The 26,709-nt window shown below is 52.2% G+C and overlaps 1 protein-coding gene across 1 annotated transcript in view; it reads left to right on the forward strand.

Moving 5' to 3' along the window:
* The window catches only part of LOC135199683 (uncharacterized), a 26,569-nt gene extending 1,174 nt beyond the window's left edge, over nt 1–25,395 (forward strand). Inside the window, exons 2-3 of the mRNA XM_064227838.1 lie at nt 24,578–24,779; nt 25,061–25,395. Coding sequence (XP_064083908.1) covers nt 24,578–24,779; nt 25,061–25,395 — 537 coding nt within the window. The remainder of the gene's footprint in view (nt 1–24,577; nt 24,780–25,060) is intronic.
* The last annotated feature ends 1,314 nt before the right edge of the window (nt 25,396–26,709 follow it).

Here is a 26,709-nt window from a genome sequence, read left to right on the forward strand (position 1 = left end):
TCCCTTCCCCCCTCTCCACCTTCCTCCATCTCTCCTATTCTGAATTCTATCCCTTTCCCCCTCTCCACCTTCCTCCATCTCTCCTATTCCTGAATTCTATCCCTCTCTCCACCTTCCTCCATCTCTCCTATCCTGAATTCTATTCCCTTTCCCTCTCCACCTTCCTCCATCTCTCCTATTCTGAATTCTATTCCCTCTCCTACCTTCCTCCATCTCCTATTCCTGAATTCTATTCCCTTCCCCCTCTCCACCTTCCTCCATCTCTCCTATTCCTGAATTCTATTCCCTTTCCCCCTCTCCACCTTCCTCCATCTCTCCTATTCCTTATTTCCCTTTCCCCCTCTCCACCTTCCTCCACTCCTTCCAATTCTTCTCCTATTCCTCCATCTCCATTCCTCAATCTCCACCTTCCTCCATCTCTCCTATTCCTGAATTCTCCACCAATCCCTCCATCTTCCACCCTTTCCCCTCTCCACCTTCCTCCTCTCTCCTATAATTCCTGATTCTCCATCCTCTCTCCACCTTCCTTCATCTCTCTATTCCTGAATTCTATTTTCCCTTCCCTTTCCCCTCTCCACCTTCCTCCATCTCTCCTATTCCTGAATCTCTCCTCCCCTCCACCTCCTCCATCTCTCCTATTCCTGAATTTCTATTCCCTTTCCCCCTCTACCAATTCTCCTCTCTCCTTCCGAATTCTATTCCCTTTCCCCCTCTCCACCTTCCTCCATCTCTCCTATTCCTGAATTCTTTCCCTTTCCCCCTCTCCACCTTCCTCCATCTCTCCTATTCCTGAATTCTTTTCCCTTTCCCCCTCTCCACCTTCCTCCATCTCTCCTATTCCTGAATTCTATTCCCTTTCCCCCTCTCCACCTTCCTCCATCTCTCCTATTCCTGAATTCTATTCCCTTTCCCTCTCCATCCACTCCTCCACTCCTCCTATTCCTGAATTTTTTTCCCCCTCTCCACCTCCATCTCTCCTATTCCTGAATTCATTCCCTCCCTCCACTCCACTTCCTCCATCTCTCCTATTCCTGATCCTATTCCCGTTTCCCCCTCTCCACCTTCCTCCATCTCTCCTATTCCTGAATTCTATTCCCTCCCACACTCCACCTGCCACCTCCTCCTATCCTGAATTCTATTCCCTTTCCCCTCTCCATCCACCTCCATCTCTCCTATTCCTGAATCATTCTTTCCCCTCCACTTCCACCTTCCCCATCTCTCCTTATTCCTGAATTCTATTCCCTTTCCTCCTCTCCACCTCCTCCATCTCCTTCCTTATTCCTTTGAATTCTATTCCCTTCCCACCACCTTCCACCCCTTCCCCCATCCCCCTCTCCTATTCCTGAATTCCTATTCCCTTTCCCCTTCCTTCCACCTTCCCACCAATCTCTCCCATGCCCTTTTTGAATCCATTATTCCCCTTTCCCCCCCCCATTCCACCTTTCCCCCACCCCCCCTCCTTTATTTCCTGAATGTGCAGGACTACAGAAGATAGTATTAAATTATGTATTAACTCACATGGAGCAAATTCCGGTCTCTCAGCTGACCAGGCCACGGCCCTCTTATCAGCAAGAGACTGTTATTCCGGTCCCTCCAGTGACTAGGACACGGGCTGGTTATCAGGCCGAGACCGGCATTTCTGTCTCTAAGGTGACCAAGCCACGGCTGCCCTATTATCTAGACGACGATATTGATATTCTGATCTCTCAGCTGCCGAGGCCACGGACCTCTTATCAGCAAGAGACCGATATTCCGGTTCCACCGGTGACTAGGCCACGGGCTGGTTATCAGGGAATGACTGATATTCCAGTCCCTCCGGTGACTAGGCCACGGGCTGGTTTCCAGGGAAAGACTGATACCTCCCAGTGGCCACTCGGCGACTAGGCCACGGGCTGGTTTTCAGCAAGAGACCGATATTCCGGTTCCTCCGGTGACTAGGCCACGGGCTGGTTTTCAGGGAAAGACTGATATTCCAGTCCCTCCAGTGACTAGGCCACGGGCTGGTTTCCAGGGAAAGACTGATATTCCAGTCCCTCCGGTGACTAGGCCACGGGCTGGTTTTCAGGGAAAGACTGATATTCCAGTCCCTCCGGTGACTAGGCCACGGGCTGGTTATCAGGGAAAGACTGATATTCCAGTCCCTCCGGTGACTAGGCCACGGGCTGGTTATCAGGGAAAGACCGATATTCCGGTCCCTCCGTTGACTAGGCCACGGGCTGGTTATCAGGCCGATACCGGCATTTCTGTCTCTCGGGTGACCAAGCCACGGCTGCCCTATAATCTAGACGACGATATCGATTTTCTGATCTCTCAGCTGCCCAGGCCACGGACCTCTTATCAGCAAGAGACCAATATTCTGGTCCCTCGGGTGACCCAGACTCTAGGATACGAGCGCCTCAGGCTGGACCCCAGGCCTTTGCCTGACTCCTTGCCACGGCCTAGGGTACTGCCTGAGGTCTCGCCGCAACCCAGGGGTCTGACTGGATCCTTGCCTCGGCCAAGAGAACTGGCTGAGGACTTGCCACGGCCTAGGGCATGGGCTGAGGACTTGCCACGGCCAAGGGCTCCAGCTGGGCCCTTGCTGCAGCCCAGGGGTCTGACAGGGGCCACGTCTCCAGCATACAAGCCACCCACCAGGCCGCAGTCCAGGGCTTCTGCGTACGAGCCCATCAGGCATCAGCCTAGGGCTCAAGCAAACAGTCCCATCAGACCGCAGCAAGGGGCTTTGACTGGGGCATCATCTCCAGCATACAAGCTGCCCACCAGGCCACAGGCTAGGGCTCCTGCATACGAGCCCATCAGGGATCAGCCTAGGGCTCAAGCAAACAAGCCCATCAGACCGCAGCAAGGGGCTTTGACTGGGGCATCATCTCCAGCATACAAGCTGCCCACCAGGCCACAGGCTAGGGCTCCTGCATACGAGCCCAATCAGGGATCAGCCTAGGGCTCAAGCAAACAAGCCCATCAGACCGCAGCAAGGGGCTTTGACTGGGGCATCATCTCCAGCATACAAGCTGCCCACCAGGCCACAGGCTAGGGCTCCTGCATACGAGCCCATCAGGGATCAGCCTAGGGCTCAAGCAAACAAGCCCATCAGACCGCAGCAAGGGGCTTTGACTGGGGCATCATCTCCAGCATACAAGCTGCCCACCAGGCCACAGGCTAGGGCTCCTGCATACGAGCCCATCAGGGATCAGCCTAGGGCTCAAGCAAACAAGCCCATCAGACCGCAGCAAGGGGCTTTGACTGGGGCATCATCTCCAGCATACAAGCTGCCCACCAGGCCACAGGCTAGGGCTCCTGCATACGAGCCCATCAGGGATCAGCCTAGGGCTCAAGCAAACAAGCCCATCAGACCGCAGCAAGGGGCTTTGACTGGGGCATCATCTCCAGCATACAAGCTGCCCACCAAGCCGCAGGACAGGGCTTCTGCATACGAACCCACAAGGCATCAGCCCCCAGCTCAAGCAAACAGGCCAATCAGGCATCAGCCCAGACCTCAAACAAACAGGCCCATCAGGCTGCAGCCCAGGGGTCAGGCTGAGCCTCCAAGGCAAAAGCCTCCAGTTGATCCACAAAATTCACTCCAATCTCCAGATTACTGGCCTCAATATAATTGGCCTCAGCCTGAATATCAAAATGGATATAGATTACCTTGGGTTGGGGTTGATAGGTTTAGGCCAGCATTACGACCCCCGCCCCAGGATGCAGGAAGAAAGCCTATAAAGCCTAAAAAGCCTAAAAATCCTAAAGTTCCAAAACCGCCCAAAAAAAAGAGAATCAAAGGAGATAAGCAAAGAAGAGGTAGAGCGAAGAGAGAAAAGGGTGGAGGCAGGAAAGCAAAGGAACCAAAGGCGAGAGTCAAGGATCCAAAGAAACCAAAGGCGAGAGTCAAGGATCAAAAGGAACCAAAGGCGAGAGTCAAGGATCCAAAGGAACCAAAAGCGAGAGTCAAGGATCCAAAGGAACCAAAAAGTAGGATCCAAGGAACCAAAAGTAAGAGGCAGGGACAGAACAAACAAGCTCTCAAGGGAAAGGGGAGGAGGAAGGGACCGAGGATTTAATGAAAAAGGAGGTGGAGGACGAGATGGAAGTGGGGATAGGAGTGGATTCTTTCCAAAAATTTGTAAACGTGATGGCAGTGATAACAGTGGATTCTTTCCGAAAATTTGTAAACGTGATGATGGAAGTGATAACAGTGGATTCTTACCAAAAATTTGTAAACGTGATGGCATGATAAATGTCTTCCAAAAATTTGTAAACTGAATGGCAGTGATAAACATGGATTCTTACCAAAAATTTGTAAACGTGATGGCAGTGATAACAGTGGATTCTTACCAAAAATTTGTAAACGTGATGGCAGTGATAACAGTGGATTCTTTCCGAAAATTTGTAAGGGTGATGGCAGTGATAACAGTGGATTTTTCAATTGTTGTAAGGGTGATGGCAGTGATAACAGTGGGGTTTTCAATTGTTGTAAGGGTGGTGGCAGTGATAACAGTGGGTTTTTCAATTGTTGTAAGGGTGGTGGCAGTGATAACAGTATAATTTCAGTGGACTTTTTTAATGTTGGGTAAGGGGGTGAATGGCAGTTAGTGATAACAGTGGGTTTTTCAATTGTGGGAACTGTGGTGGGACTAATAACAGTGGGTTTTTCAATTGTGGGAACTGTGGTGGGACTGATAACAGTGGGTTTTTCAATTGTGGGAACTGTGGTGGGACTGATAACAGTGGGTTTTTCAATTGTGGGAACTGTGGTGGGACTAATAACAGTGGTTTATTTAATTGTGGTGGCACTGATAATGGTTTCTGTAACTGTTTTGGCGATGACGGCAACATCTTTGAAAATTGCAGCTGCGAAGATTGCAATGTCTTTGAAAATTGCAGCTGCGAAGATTGCAATGTCTTTGAAAATTGCAGTTGTGAAGATTGCAACGTCTTTGAGAATTGTAGTTGTGAAGACTGCAACGTCTTTGAAAATTGCAGCTGTGAAGATTGCAACATCTTTGAAAATTGCAGCTGCGAAGATTGCAACCTCTTTGAAAATTGCAGCTGTGAAGATTGCAACCTCTTTGAAAATTGCAGCTGCGAAGATTGCAACCTCTTTGAAGATTGCAGCTGTGACGATTGCAACTTATTTGAGGATTGCAGTTGTGATGATTGCAACTTATTTGAGGATTGCAGTTGTGATGATTGCGACTTATTTGAGGATTGCAGTTGTGACGATTGCGAGTGCGAAGATTGTTGTGAAGATGTCTTCTAAAGACGACCATCCACCCCTAACACTAACACACCCACCCCCTAACACATACACCATCCACCCCTAACACTAAACCACCCACCCCCAAACACACACACCATCCCCCCCTAACACTAAACCACCCACCCCAAACACACACAACATCTCCCCTGAACTACTAAACCACTCCACCCCCCAAACACACACAACATCCCCCCTAACAACAAAACCACCACCCCCAAAACACACACACCATCCACCCATAACACTAAACCACCCACCGTCCAAACACACAACACAATACCCCCCTAAAACACTAAGCACCCACCCCCAAACACACATACCATTCCCCCCCTAAACACTAAACCACGAACCCCAAACACAAACAAACATCCCCCCTAACACTAAACCACCCAACCCCCAAAACACCACAACACCATCACCCCGTCAACACGAAACCACCACACCAAACACACACACCATTCCCCCCGAACACTAAACCACCCACCCGAAAACACAGGCACAATCACCCCTAAACACGTAACCACCCACCACAAACACACACACCATCACCCGAACACGAAACCACCCACCCCCAAACACACACACCACCCCCCCCTAACCACGTAAACACCCACCCCCAAAAACACACACCATGCCACCCAGGAACACGTAAACCACCCACCCCCAAAATAACACCAAACCAGCCCCCCCCGAACACGAAACACCTCACCCCAACACACACACCAGCCACCCAAAACACGCACACCAGCCCCCGAACACTGAAACCACCTCATCCCCCAAACACGCACACCAGTTCCCCCCCAAACACGAAACAACCACCCCAAACACCACACACCAGCCACCCCGAACACGGAAACCACCACCCCAAACAACACACACAAGCCCCCCCGAACACGAAACCACCCACCCCCAACACACACACAAGCACCCCGACAACGAAACCCACCACCCCCAAACACACACCAGCCCCCCGAACACGAACCCCACCCACCCCCCAACACACACACCAGCCACCCCGAACACGAAACACCACCCTCCCAACGACACACACACAGCCCCCCCGAACACGAAACCACCCACCCCTAACACACACACCAGCCCCTCCCGGAACATCAAACCACCCACCCAAACACACAGACCAGCCCCCCCGACCACGAAACCACCCACCCCCAAACAACCGACCAGCCCCCCCGACCACGAACCACCCACCCCCAAACACACACAAAATCCACCCCAACACGAAACACCCACCCCAAAACACCACACACAGCCCCCCCTAACACGAAACCACCCACCACCCAACACACACCCAGCCCACCCTAAACACTAAAACCACACACCCCCCAACACACACACCATCCCCCCGAACACGAAACCACCCACCCCCCAAACACACACCATCACCCCCGACACGAAACACCACCCCAACATCACACCACCAGCCCCCCCGAACACGAAACCACCCACCCCCAACACACACCAGCCCCCCCTAACACGGAAACCCCACCCCCAAACACACAGACCATCCCGCCCCGATAAACACTAACCACCCACCCCCTAAACCCACAGCCCAGGCCCCCCGAACACGAACCACCCACCCCACCACACTACACCAGCACCACCCGAACACGCAAACCAAAAAAAAAAACCACCCCAAACACAAATACCAGCCCCCCGAACCACTAACCACCACCCCCAACACACATACCATCCCCCCCTAACCTCAAACCACCACCCCCAAACACACATACCCTCCCCCCCACACTAAACCACCCACCCCCCAAACACAAAGACCATCCCCCCCGAACCACGAAACCACCCACCCCACAAACACACATACCATCCCCCCTAACACTAAACCACCCACCCCAAACACAAAGTACATGTCCCCCCTTAACACTAGCACCCACCCCCAAAACACACATACGAGCCCCCCTAACACTAACCCACCACCCCAAAAAACACACATACCATCCCCCCTAAACACTAACGGCCACCGAACCCCCATAACCACCTACCATCTCCCCCCGAACACGAAGCACCCACCCCCAAAACACACATACCAGCCCCTCCCTAACCACTAAGCCACCACCCCCAAAACACACATACCATCCCCCCCGTAAACACGAAGCCACCCAACGCCCCAAACCACACAGACAGCCCCCCCGGCCGAACACAAAAACCACGCACCCCCAAACACACATGGACCAGCCCCCTACCACGAAAACCACCACCCCAAACACACCACACTCATCCCCCAGAACAGAAAAAAAACCACACCCCACACACAAACACCAGCCCCCCGCCCGAACAGTAAACCACCCACACCCAAACACACACAAAAATCCAACCCGAACAGAAACCACTCCACCCCCAAACACCACACACCAAGCCCCCCGAACTAGTAACACCCACTCCCCAAACACACACACCATCCAAACCGAACACGAAACCACCCACCCAAACACACACACCAGCCACCCCGAAAACACGAAACCACCCACCCCCCCAACAACACACCAAGGCCCCCCACCACGAAACACTAAACCACCCACCCAACACACACACCAGCCACCCGAAACACTAAACACCCACCCCACAACACCACACACCTCCACCCCGAACACGAAACCACCCACCCCCAAACACACACACAGCCACCCCGAACACGAAACCACCCACTCCCCCAACACAACACCAGGCCACCCAGAACACGAAAACCACCCACCCCCAACACCACACCAGCACCCGAACACGAAACATCCCACCACCAAACACAACAGAGCCCCCCGAACAGTGAAACCACCCACCCCCAACACACACCACCAGCCCCCCGAACACTAAACCAACCACCCCCAACACACGACAGCCCCCCCGAACACGAAACCACCCACCCCCCAAACAAAGACCAGCCCCCGAACACGGAACCACCCACCCCCAAACACACACACCATCTCGCCACCGGACACGAAACCACCCACCCCCCAACACACACACCAGCCCCCCGAAACACGAAACCACCCACCCAAAACACTAGACCAGCCCCCAGAACACGAAACCACCCCCCCAGCAACACACACAGCCAGCGCCCCCCCGACCACGAAACACCCACCCCCCAACCACACACACCAGCCCCCCCGACACGGCAACCACCACCCCCAAACCACATACCAGCCCCCCCGAAACAAGAAACCACCCACCCCCAACACATCACACCAGCCACCCCGAAAACACGAAACACCCACCCCAACTACACACACCAGCCCCCCGAACACGAACCACCCAACCCCAAAACACAAGGACCAGCCCCCGAACAGAAACCACACAACCCCAATACACACACAAAAGCAACCCGAACACGAAACCACCCACCCACCAACACACACACAACCACCCGAACACTAAAACCACCCACCCCAACAACAGACCCAGCCCCCCAGAACACGAAACCACCCACCCCCCAACCACACACGCCAGGCCCCCCCGAACAACGAAACCACCCACCCCCCAACACAAGACGAGCCTCCCCGAACACGAAACCACCCACCCCCCACACACACACCAGCCCCCCGAACACGAAACCACCCAGCCCCCCAACACACCTACACCAGCCACCCCGAAGAACACGAAACCCCCCACCCCCAAAACAAGACGCAGCCCCCCCGAACACGAAACCACCTCACCCCCCAACCCAACAGACCAGCCCCCCCGAACACGAAACACCCACCCCAAACACACACACCAGCCCCCCCGGACACGAAACCACCCACCCCCAACACACACACCCGCCCCCCCCGAACACGAAACCACCCACCCCCAAAACACACAGACAGCCCCCCCGAACAGAAACCACCAACCCAGCAATCACACACACCAGGCCCCCCGAACACGAAACCACCACCCCCAAACACACAGACAGCCCCCCGAACACGAAACCACCCTACCCCCCAACACACAACACCAGCCCCCACGAACACAAACCACCCACCCCAAACACACAGGACCAGCCCCCGCCGAAAACACGAAACCACCCACCCCCAAACACAACACCAGCCACCCTAACACGAATACCACCACCCCCAAACACACGACCAGCCCCCCCGAACACGAAACCACCCCACCCAGCAAACACACACACCAGGCCCCCCCGAAACACGAACCCACACACCCCCAACACACATACCATCCCCCCCGAACACGAAACCACCCACCCCCCAAACACACACCCAGCCCCCCTAACACGAAACCACCCACCCAAACACACGCAGACCAGCCCCCCCCTAACCCTAACCCACCACCCAGCACACACACACCAGCCCCCCGAACACGAAACCACCACCCCAAACACACAGACCAGCCCCCCCAACAGAACACCCCACCCCCCCCAACACACACACCAGCCCCCCGAACACGAAACCACACACCCCCAAACACACAGACCAGCCCTCCCTTCGAAACACGAAACCACCCAACCAGCAACCACACACACCAGCCCCCCCGAACACGATAACCACCCACCCCCAAACACACAGACCAGCCCCCCCGTAACACGAAAACCACCCACCCCCCAACACCACACACAGCCCCCCAGAACACGAAACCACTCCACCCCCAAACACACAGACCAGCCCCACCGTAAACGACGAAACCACCCAACCAGCAACACACACACAGCCCCTCCCCGAACAGACCACCCACCCCCAAACACACAGACAAGCCCCCCGATACAAGGAAACTCACCACCCCCCAAAACATCACACCATCCACCCCGAAACACGAAACCACCCACCCCCAAACCAAACCGACCAGCCCCCCCGTAACACGTAAACATCCCACCAAGCAACACACACACAGCCCCCCCGAACACGAAATCCACCCACCCCCTAAAACACATCAGACCAGGCCCTCCCCGAACACGAAACCACCCACCCCCCAACACACACACCAGCCCCCCCGAACACAAACCACCCCCCCAAACAACACAGACCATCCCCCCTCGAAAACGAGAACCACCCACCCCCCAACACACACACCAGCCACCCCGAATCACGAAAACCACACCCAACCCCCCCAACACACACAACCATCCCCCCAGAACACGAAACCACCCACCCCCAAAAACACGACCAGCCCCCCGAACACTAAACCCACCCACCCCATAACACACACAAAAATCCACTCGATACACGAACCCACCCACCCCCAAACACACACCCATCCCCTCCCTAACACCGACCCCACCACCCCCAAAAACACACAGAAAGCCACCCCGAACACGTTAACACCCATCCCCAAACACACACAAAGCCACCCCGAACACGAAAACCACCCACCCCCAACACACACACCAGCCCCCAGAAACACGACCCCACCACCCCCCAACACACACACAGACCCCCCGAACACTAAACCACCCACCCCCCAACACCACACAGCCCCCCATAACACGAAACCCACCACACCCCAACCACACACCAGCTCCCCCCTAAAACTGAAACCACCCAACCCCCAAGACACAAGACCAGCCCCCCGAACACGTAAACACCCACCCCCAAACACAGCATTACCAGCCCCCCGAACACGAAACCACCCACCCCCCAACACACACACAAGCCCCCCGAACACTAAACCACCACCCCCAAACACACATGACCATCCCCCCGAACACGAAGCCACCCACCCCCCCAAACACATCATACCAGCCCCCCCGAACACTAAACCACCACCCCAAACACAACATACCATCCCCCCAGAACAATTGTAAACCACCCACCCCCTCAACACACATACCATTCCCCCCCAAACACTAAACCACCACCCCCCCAAACACACAGTACCAGCCCCCCCTAACACTAAACCACCCACCCAAACACAAATACCATCCCCCCTACACTAAAGCCACCCACCCCCAAAACACACCGGACCATCCCCCCACACGAAACCACCCACCCCAAAAACACACATACCAGCCCCCCCGAACACTAGCACCCCCCAAACCACAGACCATCCCCCCGACACTAAGCCACCCACCCCAAACACACATACATCCCCCCCTACACGAGCCACCCACCCCAAACACACATACCATCCCCCCGAACACGAAGCCACCAACTATCCCAAACACACATACCATCCCCCCCGAACACTAAGCCACACAGCCCAAACACTACTGTACCATCCCCCCCGAACACGAAACCACGACCCCCAAACACACAGCACCATCCCCCCCGAACACTAAACCACCCACCCCCAAACACATACAAAAGCCCCCCCTAACCCTAAACCACCCACCCCCAAACACACACACCATCCCCCCTATCATTAACACACCCACCCCCAAACCACACACCATCCCCCCTAACATTAAACCACTCACCCCCAAAAACACACAAAATCCACACCTAACAACTAAACCACCACCCCCAACACACACACATCCCCCCCTAAAACACTAAACCACACACCCCAAACACCACACACCATCCAACACGAATGAAACACTAAACCTACCCACCCCCAAACACACACACCATCCACCCCTAACACTAAACCACCCACCACCCCCAACCACACACCATCCACCCTAACACTAAACCACCCACCCCCAACACACACACCATCCACCCTAACACTAAACCACCCACCCCCCAACACACACACCATCCACCCAACCACTAAAACCACCCCACCCCCCCAACCACACACCATCCACCCCTAACACTAAACACCCACCCCCAAACACACACACCATCCACCCCTAACACTAAACCACCCACCCCCAAACACACACACCATCCACCCCTAACACCTAAACACCCACCCCAAACACACACACTATCCCCTCCTAAACACTAAACCACCACCCCCCAACCACACACACCATCCCCCTCCACTCTAAACCACCCACCCCCCCACACACATACCATCCCCCTAACACTAAACCACCCACCCCCAAACACACACACCATCCCCCCCTAACACTAAACCACCAACCCCCAACACACACACCATCCACCCTAACACTAAACCACCCACCCCCAACACACACACCATCCACCCTAACACTAAACCACCCAACCCCCAAACACACACCAATCCCCCCTAACACTAAACCACCACCCCCAACACACCACCATCCCCCCCTAAACACTAAACCACCCACCCCCAAACACACACACCATCCCCCCCCTAACACTAAACACCACCTCCCAACACACACACCATCCCCCCTAACACTAAAAACACCCACCCCCAACACACATACCATCCCCCCCTAACACTAAACCACCCACCCCAAAAACACAGCACCATCCCCCCATTACACTAAACCACCACCCCCAACACACACACCATCCCCCCCTAACACTAAACCACCCACCCCCAAAACACACACACCATCCACCCCTAACACTAAACCACCCACCCCCCAACACACACACCATCCCCTAACACTAAACCACCCACCCCCCAAACACACACACCATCCACCCCTAACACTAAACCACCCACCCCCAAACACACACACCATCCCCCCTAACACTAAACCACCCACCCCCAAACACACACACCATCCCCCCCTAACACTAAACACCCACCCCCAACAAACACACCATCCCCCCCTAACACTAAACCAACCCACCCCAAACACACACACCATCCCCCCCTACACTAAACCACCCACCCCCAAACAACACACACCATCCCCCCCTAACACTAAACCACCCACCCCCCCAACACACACACCATCCACCCTAACACTAAACCACCACCCCAACACACAACACCATCCCCCCTAACACTAAACCAACCCACCCAAACACACACACCACCACCCTTACACTAAAACCACCCACCACACCCCACACACCATCCCCCTAACACTAAACCAACCACCCCAAACAAACATACCATCCCCCCCTACACTAAACCACCCATCCCCCAAACACACCAGTACCATCCCCCCCTAACACTAAACCACCCACCCCCAAACACACACACCATCCACCCCTAACACTAAACCACCCACCCCCAAACACACACACCATCCCCCCCTAACACTAAACCACCCACCCCCAAACACACACACCATCCCCCCCTAACACTAAACCACCCACCCCCAAAACACACACACCATCCCCCCTAACACTAAACACCCACCCCAAACCACACACACCATCCCCCCTAACACTAAAACCACCCACCCCCCAACAAACACACCATCCCCCTAACACGAAACCACCCACCCCCAAACAAACACCATTCCCCCTTACACTAAAACACCCACACCCCCAAACACACCACACCATCCCCACCGAACACTAAACCACCCACCCCCAAAACCACACATACCATCCCCCCCTAACACAAACCACCCACCCCCACACACCAACCATCCCCTCCGAACACGAAACCACCCCCCCCAAACCACACATACCAGCCCCCCCTAACACTTAAACCACCCACCCCCCCAACACACACCACCCATCCCCCCCGAACACGAAAACCACCCACCCAACACACACACATCCACCCCCGTAACACGAAACCACCCACCACCCAACACACACACCATCCCCCCTAACACGAAACCACCCACCCCCAAAAACACACACACAGTCACCCTTACAACTAAACCACCCACCCCCAAACACAACACCAGCCCCCCTAACACTCAAACCACCCACCCCCAAACCACACATACCATCCCCCCGAACACTAGAACCACCCACCCCCAAACCACACACACAAGCCCCCCCTTACACTAAAACCATCCACCCCTAACACCACACAACCATCCCCCCCTAAACACTAAACCACCCACCCCAAAACCACCATACCATCCCCCCCTAACACTCGAAACCACCCACCCCAAACACACATACCATCCCCCCAACACTAAAACCAACCACCCCCAACACACACACTATCCACCCCTAACACTAAACCACCTCCCCCCAAACACACACACCATCCCCCCAACACTAAACCACCCCACCCCCAAACACACAACCATCCCCCCCTAACACTAAACCACCCCCCCCCCCAAACACACATACCATTCCCCCCCTAACACTAAACCACCCACCCCAACACAACACCATCCCCACCTCTAACACTAAACCACCCACCCCCAACACATCACACCATCCCCCCCTAACACTAAACACCCACCCCAAAACACTACCATCCCCCCGAAACACTAAACCAACCAACCCCAAACAAACATTACCATCCCCCCTAACACGAAGCACCCACCCCCAACCACACATACAGTCCCACCTAACAGAAAACCACCCACCCCAAAACACACATACCATCCCCCCCGAAACACTAAGCACCCACCCCCAACACACATACCATCCCCCTTAACACTGAACACCCACCCCCAAAACACACATACCATCCCCCCCTAACACTAAACCACCACCCCCCAAAACACACAGACCATCCCCCCTAACACCAAAACCACCCACCCCAAACAAACATACCATCCCCCCCAACACTAAACCACCACCCCAAAACACATACAAATCCCCCCCCTAACACGTAAAGCCACCCACCCCAAACACACATACCACCCCCCCAACATACACCACCACCCCCAAACACACATACCATCCCACCCTAACACTAAGCACCCACCCCCAAACACACATACCATTCCACCCCTAACACTAAGCCACCCACCCCCAACACACATCAATCCCCCCTAACACTAAGACACCCACCCCCAAACACCACTACCATCCCCCCCTAACAATAAGCCACCCACCCCAAAAAACACATACCATCCCCCCCGAAACACTAAGCCACCCACCCCCAAACACACATACCATCCCCACCCTAACACAAGCCACCACCCCCAACACCCACATACCATCCCCCCACACACAAACCACCCACCCCCAAACACACATACCAGCCCCCCATAACAAAGTAAGCACCACCCCCAAAACAACATACAGCCCCCTCCTAACACGTAAACCACCCCACCCCAAAAACACATACCATCCCCCCCTAACACTAAGACCACCCACCCCCCAAACAAACATACCATCCCCCTAACACTAAACACCACCCCCCAACAACATACCATCCCCCCTAACACTAAAACCACCCACCCCCAAACACACATCCATGCCCCCCCTAACCAATAAACCACCCCACCCCAAAAACACACATTACCAATCCCCCCCTAACACTAACCAACCACCCCCAAACACCCATACCATCCCCCCCTAACACTAAGCCACCCACCCCCAAACACACATACCATCCCCCCCTAAACTAAGCCAACAACCCCAAACACACATCCATCCCCCCCCTAACACTAAGCCACCCACCCCAAACACACATACCATTCCCCCTAACACTAAGCCACCCAACCCCCACAAAACACAAATACCATCCGCCCCTAACCACTAAAACCACCCACCCCCAAACACACACAAATCCACCCCTAACACTAAAACCACCCACCCCCAAAAACACACACATATCCCCCCCTAACATAAACCACCCACCCCAACACACACACCATCCCCCCCTAACACAAAACCACCCACCCCCAATCAACAAACACCATACACCCAATACCACTAAAACCACCCACCCCCCCAATCACAAACACCATCCACCCCTAACACTAAAACCACCCACCCCCAAAACCACACACACCATCCACACCTAACACTAACACCACCCCCAAACACAAAACACCATCCACCCCTAACACTTCTAAACCACTCACCCCAAACACAAACACCATCCACACTAAAACTAAACCACTCACCCCAAAACTACAAACACCATCCCCACCTCAACACTAAAACCACTCACCCCCAAACACAAACACCCTTCCACAACCTAACACTAATACCACTCCACCCCCCCAAACACAAAACACCAGCCACACATAGCACTAAAACCACTCACCCCCAAACACAAACACCATCCACACCTAACACTAAACCACTCACCCCCAAACACAAACACCATCCACACCTAACACTAAACCACTCACCCCCAAAACACAAACACCATCCACCCCTAACACGAAACCACCCAACCCCCAAACAACAACACCACCACCCCGAACACTAAACCACCCACCACCAAACAAAAAACACATCCACACCTAACACTAAACACCCCCCAAACACAACCACAATCCACCCCTAACACTAAACCACACCACCCCCAAACACCAAACACCCATCACACCTAACACTAAACCACCCCCCCAAAACACAAACACAACCCACAACCTAACACTCTAAACCACCCACCCCAAAAACAAACACCATCCACACCTAAGCACTAAAACCATCACCCCCAAACACACAAACACCATCCACACCTAACACTAAACACACTCACCTCCAAACCACAAACACATCCACAATAACACTAAACCACCCAACCCCAAACACAAACACCATCCACCCCTAACACTAAACACTCACCCAAACACAAACACCATCCACAACTACCTAAACACCACCCAAACACAAACACCAACCACACCTACACTCACAACCCCCCCACCCCCAAACCCACAACACCACCCACACCAACACTAAAACCACTCACCCCAAACACAAACACCCTCCACACCTAACACTTAAACCACTCACCCCCAAACCACAAACACCATCCACACCTAACACTAAAAACCACCCACCCCCAAAACACCCCAAAAACACCATCCACACCTAACACTAAAACCACTCACCCCCAAACACAAAACCCCATCCACCCCTAAACACTAAACCACTCACCCAAACACAAACACATCCCCCAACACTAACACTCACCCCCAAACACAAACACCATCCACACCTAACACTAAACCACCCACCCCCAAACACAAACACCATCCACCTACACTCACAAACCACTCACCCCCAAAACACAACACCATCCCCCCCTAACACTAAACACTCACCCCCCAACACAAACACCATCCACACAACCACTAACCACCCACCCCCAAACACAACACCATCCACACCTAAAACACTAAACACCCACCCCCAAACACAAACACACCACCCTAACCACTAAAACCACTCCCCCAAACACAAACCCCATCCACACCTAACACTAAAACCACCCACCCCCAACACACAAACAACCATCCACACCTAACCCTAAACCACTCCCCCCAAACACAAAACACCATCCACCTAACACTAAAACCACCCACCCCCAAAACAAACACCATCCACACCTAACACTAAACAACTACCCCAAACACAAAACACCATCTCACACCTAACCACTAAACACTCACCCCCAAACACAAAAACACCATCCACACCTTAACACTAAAACCACTCACCCCCAAACAACAAACACCATCCACACCTAACACTCAAACCACCTCACCCCCAAACACAAACACCATCCACACCAACATTAAACCACCACCCCCAAACAAAAACACCATCCACACCAACACAAACCACCCACCCCCAAACACACACACCACCACCCCTAAACCACCTAAACACCCACCCCCCAAACACAAACACCATCCACACCTAACACTAAACCACCCACCCAAAAACAAACCCACCATCCAAACCTAACACTAACCAACCCACCCCAAACACAACACCATCACCCCATAACACTAAACCATCACCCCAAACACAAAAAACCATCCACACCTAACACTAAACCACCCACCCCCAAACACAAACACCATCCAACACCTAACAATAAACACTCACCCCCAAACCACAAACACCATCCCACACCTAACACTAAATACCACCCCCAAACACACACCACCATCCACACCTAACACAAACCACTCACCCCCAAAAACACAACACCATCCCACCTAACACTAAACCCTCACCCCCAAACACAAACACCATCCCAACACCAACACTAAACCCACCACCCCAAACACAAACACCATCCACACCTAACACTAAACCACTCACCCCCAAACACAAACACCATCCACCCCTAACACTAAACCACCCACCCCCAAACACAAACACCATCCACCCCTAACACTAAACCACTCACCCCCAAACACAAACACCATCCACACCTAACACTAAACCACCCACCCCCAAACACAAACACCAATCCACACCTAACACTAAACCACTCACCCCCAAACACAAACACCATCCACACCTAACACTAAACACCACCCCCAAACACAAACACCAATCCACACCTAACACTAAAACCACTCACCCCCAAACAAAACACCATCCAACCTAACAACTAAACCACTCACCCCAAACACAACACCCTCCACACTAACACTAAAACCATCCCACCCCCAAACACAAACACCATCCACACTAACACCTAAACCACTCACCCCCAAACACAAACACCATCCACACCTAACACTAAACCACTCACCCCCAAACACAAACACCATCCACACCTAACACTAAACCACTCACCCCCAAACACAAACACCATCCACACCTAACACTAAACCACTCACCCCCAAACACAAACACCATCCACACCTAACACTAAACCACTCACCCCCAAACACAAACACCATCCCACACTAACACCAAACCACCCAACCCCCAAAACACAACCACCATCCACATAACACTAGACCCACCCACCCCCAAACACAAAACACCATCCCCCCTAACACTAAAACCCACCCACCCCCAAACACAACCACCCTTCCACACCTAACACTAAAACACTCACCCAAACACAAACACCATCACACTAACACTAACCACCACCCCAAACACAACCACCATCCACACCTAACACTACACCACCCACCCCAAACACAAACACACCACCCTAACACCTAAACCCACCCAACCCCAAACCAACCACATCCACACCTAAACACTAAACCACTTCCACCCCCCAACACAAAAACACCATTCCACACCAACACTAAACCACCCACCCCCAAACCACAACCAACCATCCACACTAACACTAAACCACCCACCCCCAAACACAAACACCATCCACCCCTAACACTAAACCACCCACCCCCAAACACACACACCATCCACACCTAACACTAAACCACTCACCCCCAAACACAAACACCAGTCCACACCTAACACTAAAACCACCACCCCAAACACACCAACATCCACACCTAACACGAACCCACCCACCCCCAAACACAAACACCATCCACACCTAACACTAAACCACCCACCCCCAAACACAAACACCATCCACCCCTAACACTAAACCACCCACCCCCAAACACAAACACCATCCACCACTAACACCAAACCACCCCACCCCCAAACACAAACACCATCAACCCGAACATAAACCCACCCACCCCCAAACACGAAAACACCATCCACACCTAACATACACCACGCACCCCCAAACACAAAAAACCATCCAACACCTACCACACTAAACCCACTCACCCGCAAACACAAACACATCCACCCAACACTAAACATCCCCACCCCTAAACACAACACCAATCCACCCGATCACTAAACCACACACCTTAAACACAAACACCAGCACACCCCGAACACCTAAACCACCCACCCCAAAAACACACACTATCCTCCCCCTAACACTTAAACCACCCACCCCCAAACACACACACATCATCCACCCCTAACCTTAACACACCGACAACAAACACAATACACACCACCCCTAACACTAAACCACCACCCGCAAACACACACACTATCCTCCCCTACCACTAAACCAACCACCCCCAAACACACACATATCCTCCCCTAACACTAAACCACCCACCCCCAAACACAAACACCATCCACACCTAACACTAAACCACCCACCCCCAAACACAACACCAATCCACACCCTAACACTAAACCACACCCCCAAACACAACCACCATCCACACTAACACTAAACCACCCACCCCAAACACAACCACCATCACACCTAAACACTAAACCACCCACCCCCACAACACAACCACCATCACACCTAACACTAAACCACCCACCCCCCACAACACAAACACCTCCACACCTAACACTAAACCACCCACCCCCAAACACAAACACCATCCACCCCTAACACTAAACCACTCACCCCCAAACACAAAACACCATCCACACCTAACACTAAACCACCCACCCCAAACACAAACACCATCCACACCTAAACATAAACCACTCACCCCCAACACAAACACCATCCAACCACTAACCTAAAACCTCCCACCCCCAACACAAAACACCATCCACACCTAACACTAACCACCCACACCCAAACACAAACACCATCCACCCCTAACACTAAAACCTCCCACCCCAAACACAAACCACAATCCACACCTAACACAAACCACCCAACCCACAACACAAACACCACCACACCTACATCTAAACCACTCCACCCCAAACACAAACACCATCCACCCCTAACACTAAACCACCCACCCCCAAACACAAACACCATCCACACCTAACACTAAACCCCCACCCCAAACACAAACACCATCCACACCTAACACTAAACCACCCACCCCCAAACACAAACACCATCCACACCTAACACTAAACCACCCACCCCCAAACACAAACACCATCCACACCTAACACTAAACCACCACCCCCAAACACAAACACATCACCCCTAACACTAAACCATCCCACCCCCAAACACAAACAACATCCACCACTAACACTAAAACCTCCCACCCCAACACAAACACCCATACACACCCCCTAACACTAAACCTTCCCACCCCCAAAAACACAACCACCATCCACACCTAACACTAAAACACCCACCCCCCCAAACACAAACACCATCACACCAACACTAACCACTCACCCCCAAACACAAACACCATCCACCCCTAACACTAACCTCCACCCCAAACACAACACCATCACAACCTAACACTAAACCTCCACCCCAAACACAACACCATCCCACCCCTAACATAAAACCACCCACCCAAACACAAACACCATCCACACCTACACACGAAACCACTCACCCCAAACACAAACACCATCCACACCTAACACTAAACCACTCCCCGCAAACACAAACACCATCCCCCCCAACACTAAACCTACACCCCCAAACACAAACACATCGACACCTAACACTACCACTCACCCCCAAAACACAAACACCATCCCCCCCTAACACTAAACCTCCCACCCTAAACACAAACACCATCCACCCTAACAACACACACTCACCCAAACACAAACACCATCCACCCTAACACTAACCCTCCACCCTAAACCAAACACCATACACCCTAACACTACACCATCACCCCCAAAACACAACCACCATCACACCAAACACTACACCATCACCCGCCAACACAAACACATTCCACACCTAACACTAAACACTCACCGCAACACAAAACCAATCCACCCCAACACTAAAACACAACTCCCACCCCTAAAACACAAACACCATCCCACCCCTAAACACTACACCACTCACCCCAAACACAAACACCATCACACCTAACACTACACCACTCACCCCCAACACCAAACACCATCACACCTAACACTAAACCACCCACCCGAAACACAAACAACATCCACCCCATAACACTAAACCACCCACCCCCAAACACAAACACCATCCACCCCTAACACTAAACCACCCACCCCCAAACACAAACACCATCCACCCCTAACACTAAACCACCCACCCCCAAACACACACACCATCCACCCCTAACACTAAAACCCTCCCACCCTAAACACAAACACATCCACCCCTAACACTACACCACTCACCCCCAACCACAAACACCATCCACACCTAACACTACACCACTCACCCCAAACAACAAACACCATCCAACCTAACACTAAACCCACCACCCCCAAACACAAAACACCCATCCACCCCAACACTAAACCTCCCACCCCCTAAAACACAAACACATCCACCCCTAACACTAAACCACCCACCCCCAAACACACACACAATCCACCCCTAACACTAAACCACCCACCCCCAAACACACACACCATCCACCCCTAACACTAAACCACCCACCCCAAACACAAACACCATCACCCTAACACTAAACCACCCACACCCAAACCCACACACCATCAACCCCTAACACTAAACCTCCCACCCCTAAAACACACACACCATCCACCCCTAACACTAAACCACCCACCCCCAAACACACACACCATCCACCCCTAACACTAAACCACCCACCCCCAAACACACACACCATCCACCCCTAACACTAAACCACCCACACCCAAACACACACACAATCCACCCCTAACACTAAACCACCCACACCCAAACACACACACCATCCACCATAACCTAAACCTCCCACCCTAAACACAAACACCATCCCCCCTAACACTAAACCCCCCACCCCCAAACACACACACCATCCACCCCTAACACTAAACCACCCACCCCCAAACACACACACCATCCACCCCTAACACTAAACCACCCACACCAAACACACACACCATCCACCCCTAACATAAAACACCACCCCCAAACACACAACCATCACCCCTAACACTAAACCTCCCACCCCTAAACACAAAACACCATCCACCCCTAACCCTAAACCACCCCAACCCCAAACAACACACTATCCCCCCCTAACACTAAAACCAACCACCCCAAACACACACACTATCCTCCCCTAACATAAACCACCACCCCCAAACACACACACATCATCCACCCATATACATTAACACACCGACAACCAAACACATACACCATCCACCCTAACACTAACCACCCACCGCCAAACACACACATATCCTCCCCTAACACTAAACCACCACCCCCAAGCACACAACACTACCTTCCCTAACAATAAATCCACCCACCCCAAACACACACACATCATCACCCTAACATTAAACACACCGACACACACACAGACACCATCCACCCCTAACACTAAACCACCCACCCACAAACACACACACTATCCTCCCCTAACACTAAACCACCCACCCCCAAACACACACACTATCCCCCTAACACTAAACCACCCACCCCCAAACACACACACTATCCTCCCCTAACACTAAACCACCCACCCCCCAAAACAACACACAATATCCTCCCCTAAAACTAAACCACACACCCCCCACGACACACACTATCTCCCTAACACTAAACCACCCACCCCCCAGCACACACACTATCCTCCCCTAAAACACTAAAACACCCACCCCCAAACACACCCACATCCTCCCCAACACTAAACCACACAGCCCCAAACACACACACATCATCCACCCAACAATTAACACACCGACAACCAAAAATACACCATCCACCCACCTAACACTAAAACCACCCACCCGCAACACCACACACTATACTCCCGCTAAACCACTAAAACCACCCAACCCCAAACACACACACACCACCCTAACACTAACACATCCACAAACAAACACACACACCATCACCTCTAACACTAAACACTCACCCCAAACACACACACCATCCACCCCTAACACTGAGACAACACAACCAATACACACACCATCACCATTTAACACTAAACATCCATCCCAAACCACACACACCATCCCCCCTAACACTGAGACCACCCACCCCAAAAAACACACACCATCCAACTCTTAACCCTTTAATGACCAGAGATCCCGTTTGGGATCTTTAAAACAGCTACTTTCGGGTAGTCGTGGTGAACAAGTTTGAGCTTGTATGAAATTGACGCTTTGGCAACTCATAGCTACACTCCTCTGCTCTTTGAATCAACCAATCAGAAGCCGCCAGGCCCTCGCACAAAAGCTGGAGGGCCTTCGACAGACACCGCAGTCGTGCGCAAGTTGGAAAACAGTGAAGACGTGCCGCAGTAACCTCCAAGTTTCCCCCCCCTCCGAACTTCGTAATCATGGTAAGCACACAGTGACTGTGGGATAGTGAAGCCTAGTGATATACTTACCTTTTGATGTTGGTTTGAAGGGTGTAGTGTTACTGACGTGTCGTAGTGACAAAAAAAAAAGTATGATCCCTTGTGGGATACTTCGGTCGTTCTTAGGCGGACCACGCTCATCCCATGAGGGATGTATCGGACCGTAACGGTTACAACGGCCAGTAGAATACGACGTCAAGTAATTTTTTTTAGTGCTTGTTTTAGACATTTGTGAATAATTTTAACAATATTTCTAGATATAATAGTGATGATTTATAGATGTTAGGCTCATGTGCATATAAATTATTACCTTACAAGGGATTGAATGATAGGTTTTTGTTAGGGAAAGTTACATTTTTCTTTCATTACATGATTTTAAAGTTGTTTTTTTTTTATTTTTGCAGTTTCAAAGCAGTATGTTTTATGGGCAACGCAATGCTGCATTGGAGACTCAGGAACGTGTACCATGGGTAGCCCCTGACGACGCTGAAGGAAGTGATGTCGACGTGAGCCCTTTGGACATTGACAGTGATGATGACGACCCTACCTACGTTCCTGACGAAGGCCTTACTCAGGACGATGCCTTTGACCCTCCTAACTCTAGAGGTTAGTATGAGACATCCTTAGAGAGAGAGAGAGAGAGAGAGAGAGAGAGAGAGAGAGAGAAATGTGTTGTAAACATTGTATTTAAAAGTCTCGTTGTTATAATGGTATTTAAATTTGTTGCCCTTTAAATGGTTTGTAACATTGTGGTATTTAAAAACTTATTTGTTTACTTGCATACTCACTGACATACACGTGCACACACATGCATACTCACTTGACATACACATGCATGCGCACACACACATTTACTGTTTTACTAATGTTACTTATTCTTGTTTCAGCTCGCAAGGTCAATGTTGTTGTCCCTCAAGCGATGCCTATGGAAGAGGAAGGTGAGCCTAACCCTAAGAGGTCTCGTGCTGATGAATGGAAGAAGGAAGACATTGATATCCGTGCCCTGCCCAACTTCATTCATCAGAAGCCTGACTATTTGAGGGAACCTTATGAATATTTCTCCCAGTTCTTCACAACTGAATTGAGGGAACACATTGTGTATCAATCCAACCTGTACTCAAGACAAGAAGGATGTAGGCAGCAACTTCCACATGTCAGAAGAGGATCTCATGGTTTTTCCTTGGCCTCATCGTGTACATGGGCCTGGTTTCCTCTACCCTAGCATAGTTGACTTCTGGGCGTGAAGACCAGGATTCCTCAAGTTGCAGACTTCATGTCCAGGAACCGCTTCAAGGCAATTCGATCTTCCCTTCACTTCAGCGACAATGACCAGGCAGCTGCATCCCAAGATCGGTTCTTCAAGGTGAGAGTCCCCTTCACCAAGGTCACCAGAGAGTTCCTGAAAGTTCCTGAGACTCCTATCCACTCCATTGATGAAGTGATGGTCGCCTATAAGGGCACAAGGGCTGGTAACCTTCGCCAGTATGTCGCAAAGAAGCCTGACAAGTGGGGCTTCAAGTTGTTCTGCCGCTCCAGTGTGGATGGGTTTGTGCATGATATTCTCATGTACCAAGGGGAGACAACCTTTGTGAGCCACCATACTATGCTATCTGAAGAGGAGAAAGCCATGTCTGTAACTTCCAAGTTTGTTGTCGCCTTAGTGAATACCATCAAGGACCCCAGAAACTCAGCAGTGTATGCAGACAACTACTTCACAAGTATAGGGTTGGCCAAGTACCTGAGATCACAGTATGGATGCCGGTATGTGGGCACTGCCAGGGAAAACCGAGTTGGTCATCCTCCCCTGACGTCTGTGAAGGGAGATGAACAAGGAAAGCGACACAAAGGGGGACACTGGACTATGTCTCTTCTGATGGCATCCTTGTTGCAAGATGGAAGGACAACAGCGTTGTGACAATCTTGTCCTCTGATGTTGGTGTGGAGCCCATGGGAACAGTGGAGCGGTACGACAGGGCAGCCAAGAAGAAGGTTCCCATCCTTGCCCATCTGTCATCCAGATGTACAACAACCGCATGGGGGGCATTGACAAGAGTGACATGTTGACACACCTGTACAGGACCCCCTTCAAATCAAAGAGGTACTACATGAGGCTCTTTGCTTACCTCCTTGACTTGATCATCTGCAACGCCTGGATTTTGTACAAGAGGGATTTAGCCTGGCTTTGCAGGAAAACCCCAAGCCGCTCAAGGACTTCCGTCTGGATATCTCCAATTGGCTCAGAAGCTTCAAGTCGTCAACCTTCAGAATAACCAGGAATTCTCTTGGCACCAGAGATTTTGCTTTGCCAAGAAGGGGCCAACGGGCAGTTGTGCCAAGTATTGAGATACGCCAGAATGCCACTGCCCTACACATGCCAAAGCATGTCTCCATGAGGCAGACTTGCAAGTTCTGTTCTGGTGCAGGCCACATCCACAGATCCCGCTGGATGTGTGAGGATTGCAAGGTGGCCCTTTGCCTTACTGAAGAAAGGAATTGTTTTGCTTTGTTCTATAAGATTTTCGAAATAAGTTGTTTG

This window comes from Macrobrachium nipponense, chromosome 26 (genome assembly GCF_015104395.2).
Source record: "Macrobrachium nipponense isolate FS-2020 chromosome 26, ASM1510439v2, whole genome shotgun sequence".
Classification (NCBI taxonomy): Eukaryota; Metazoa; Arthropoda; class Malacostraca; order Decapoda; family Palaemonidae; genus Macrobrachium; species Macrobrachium nipponense.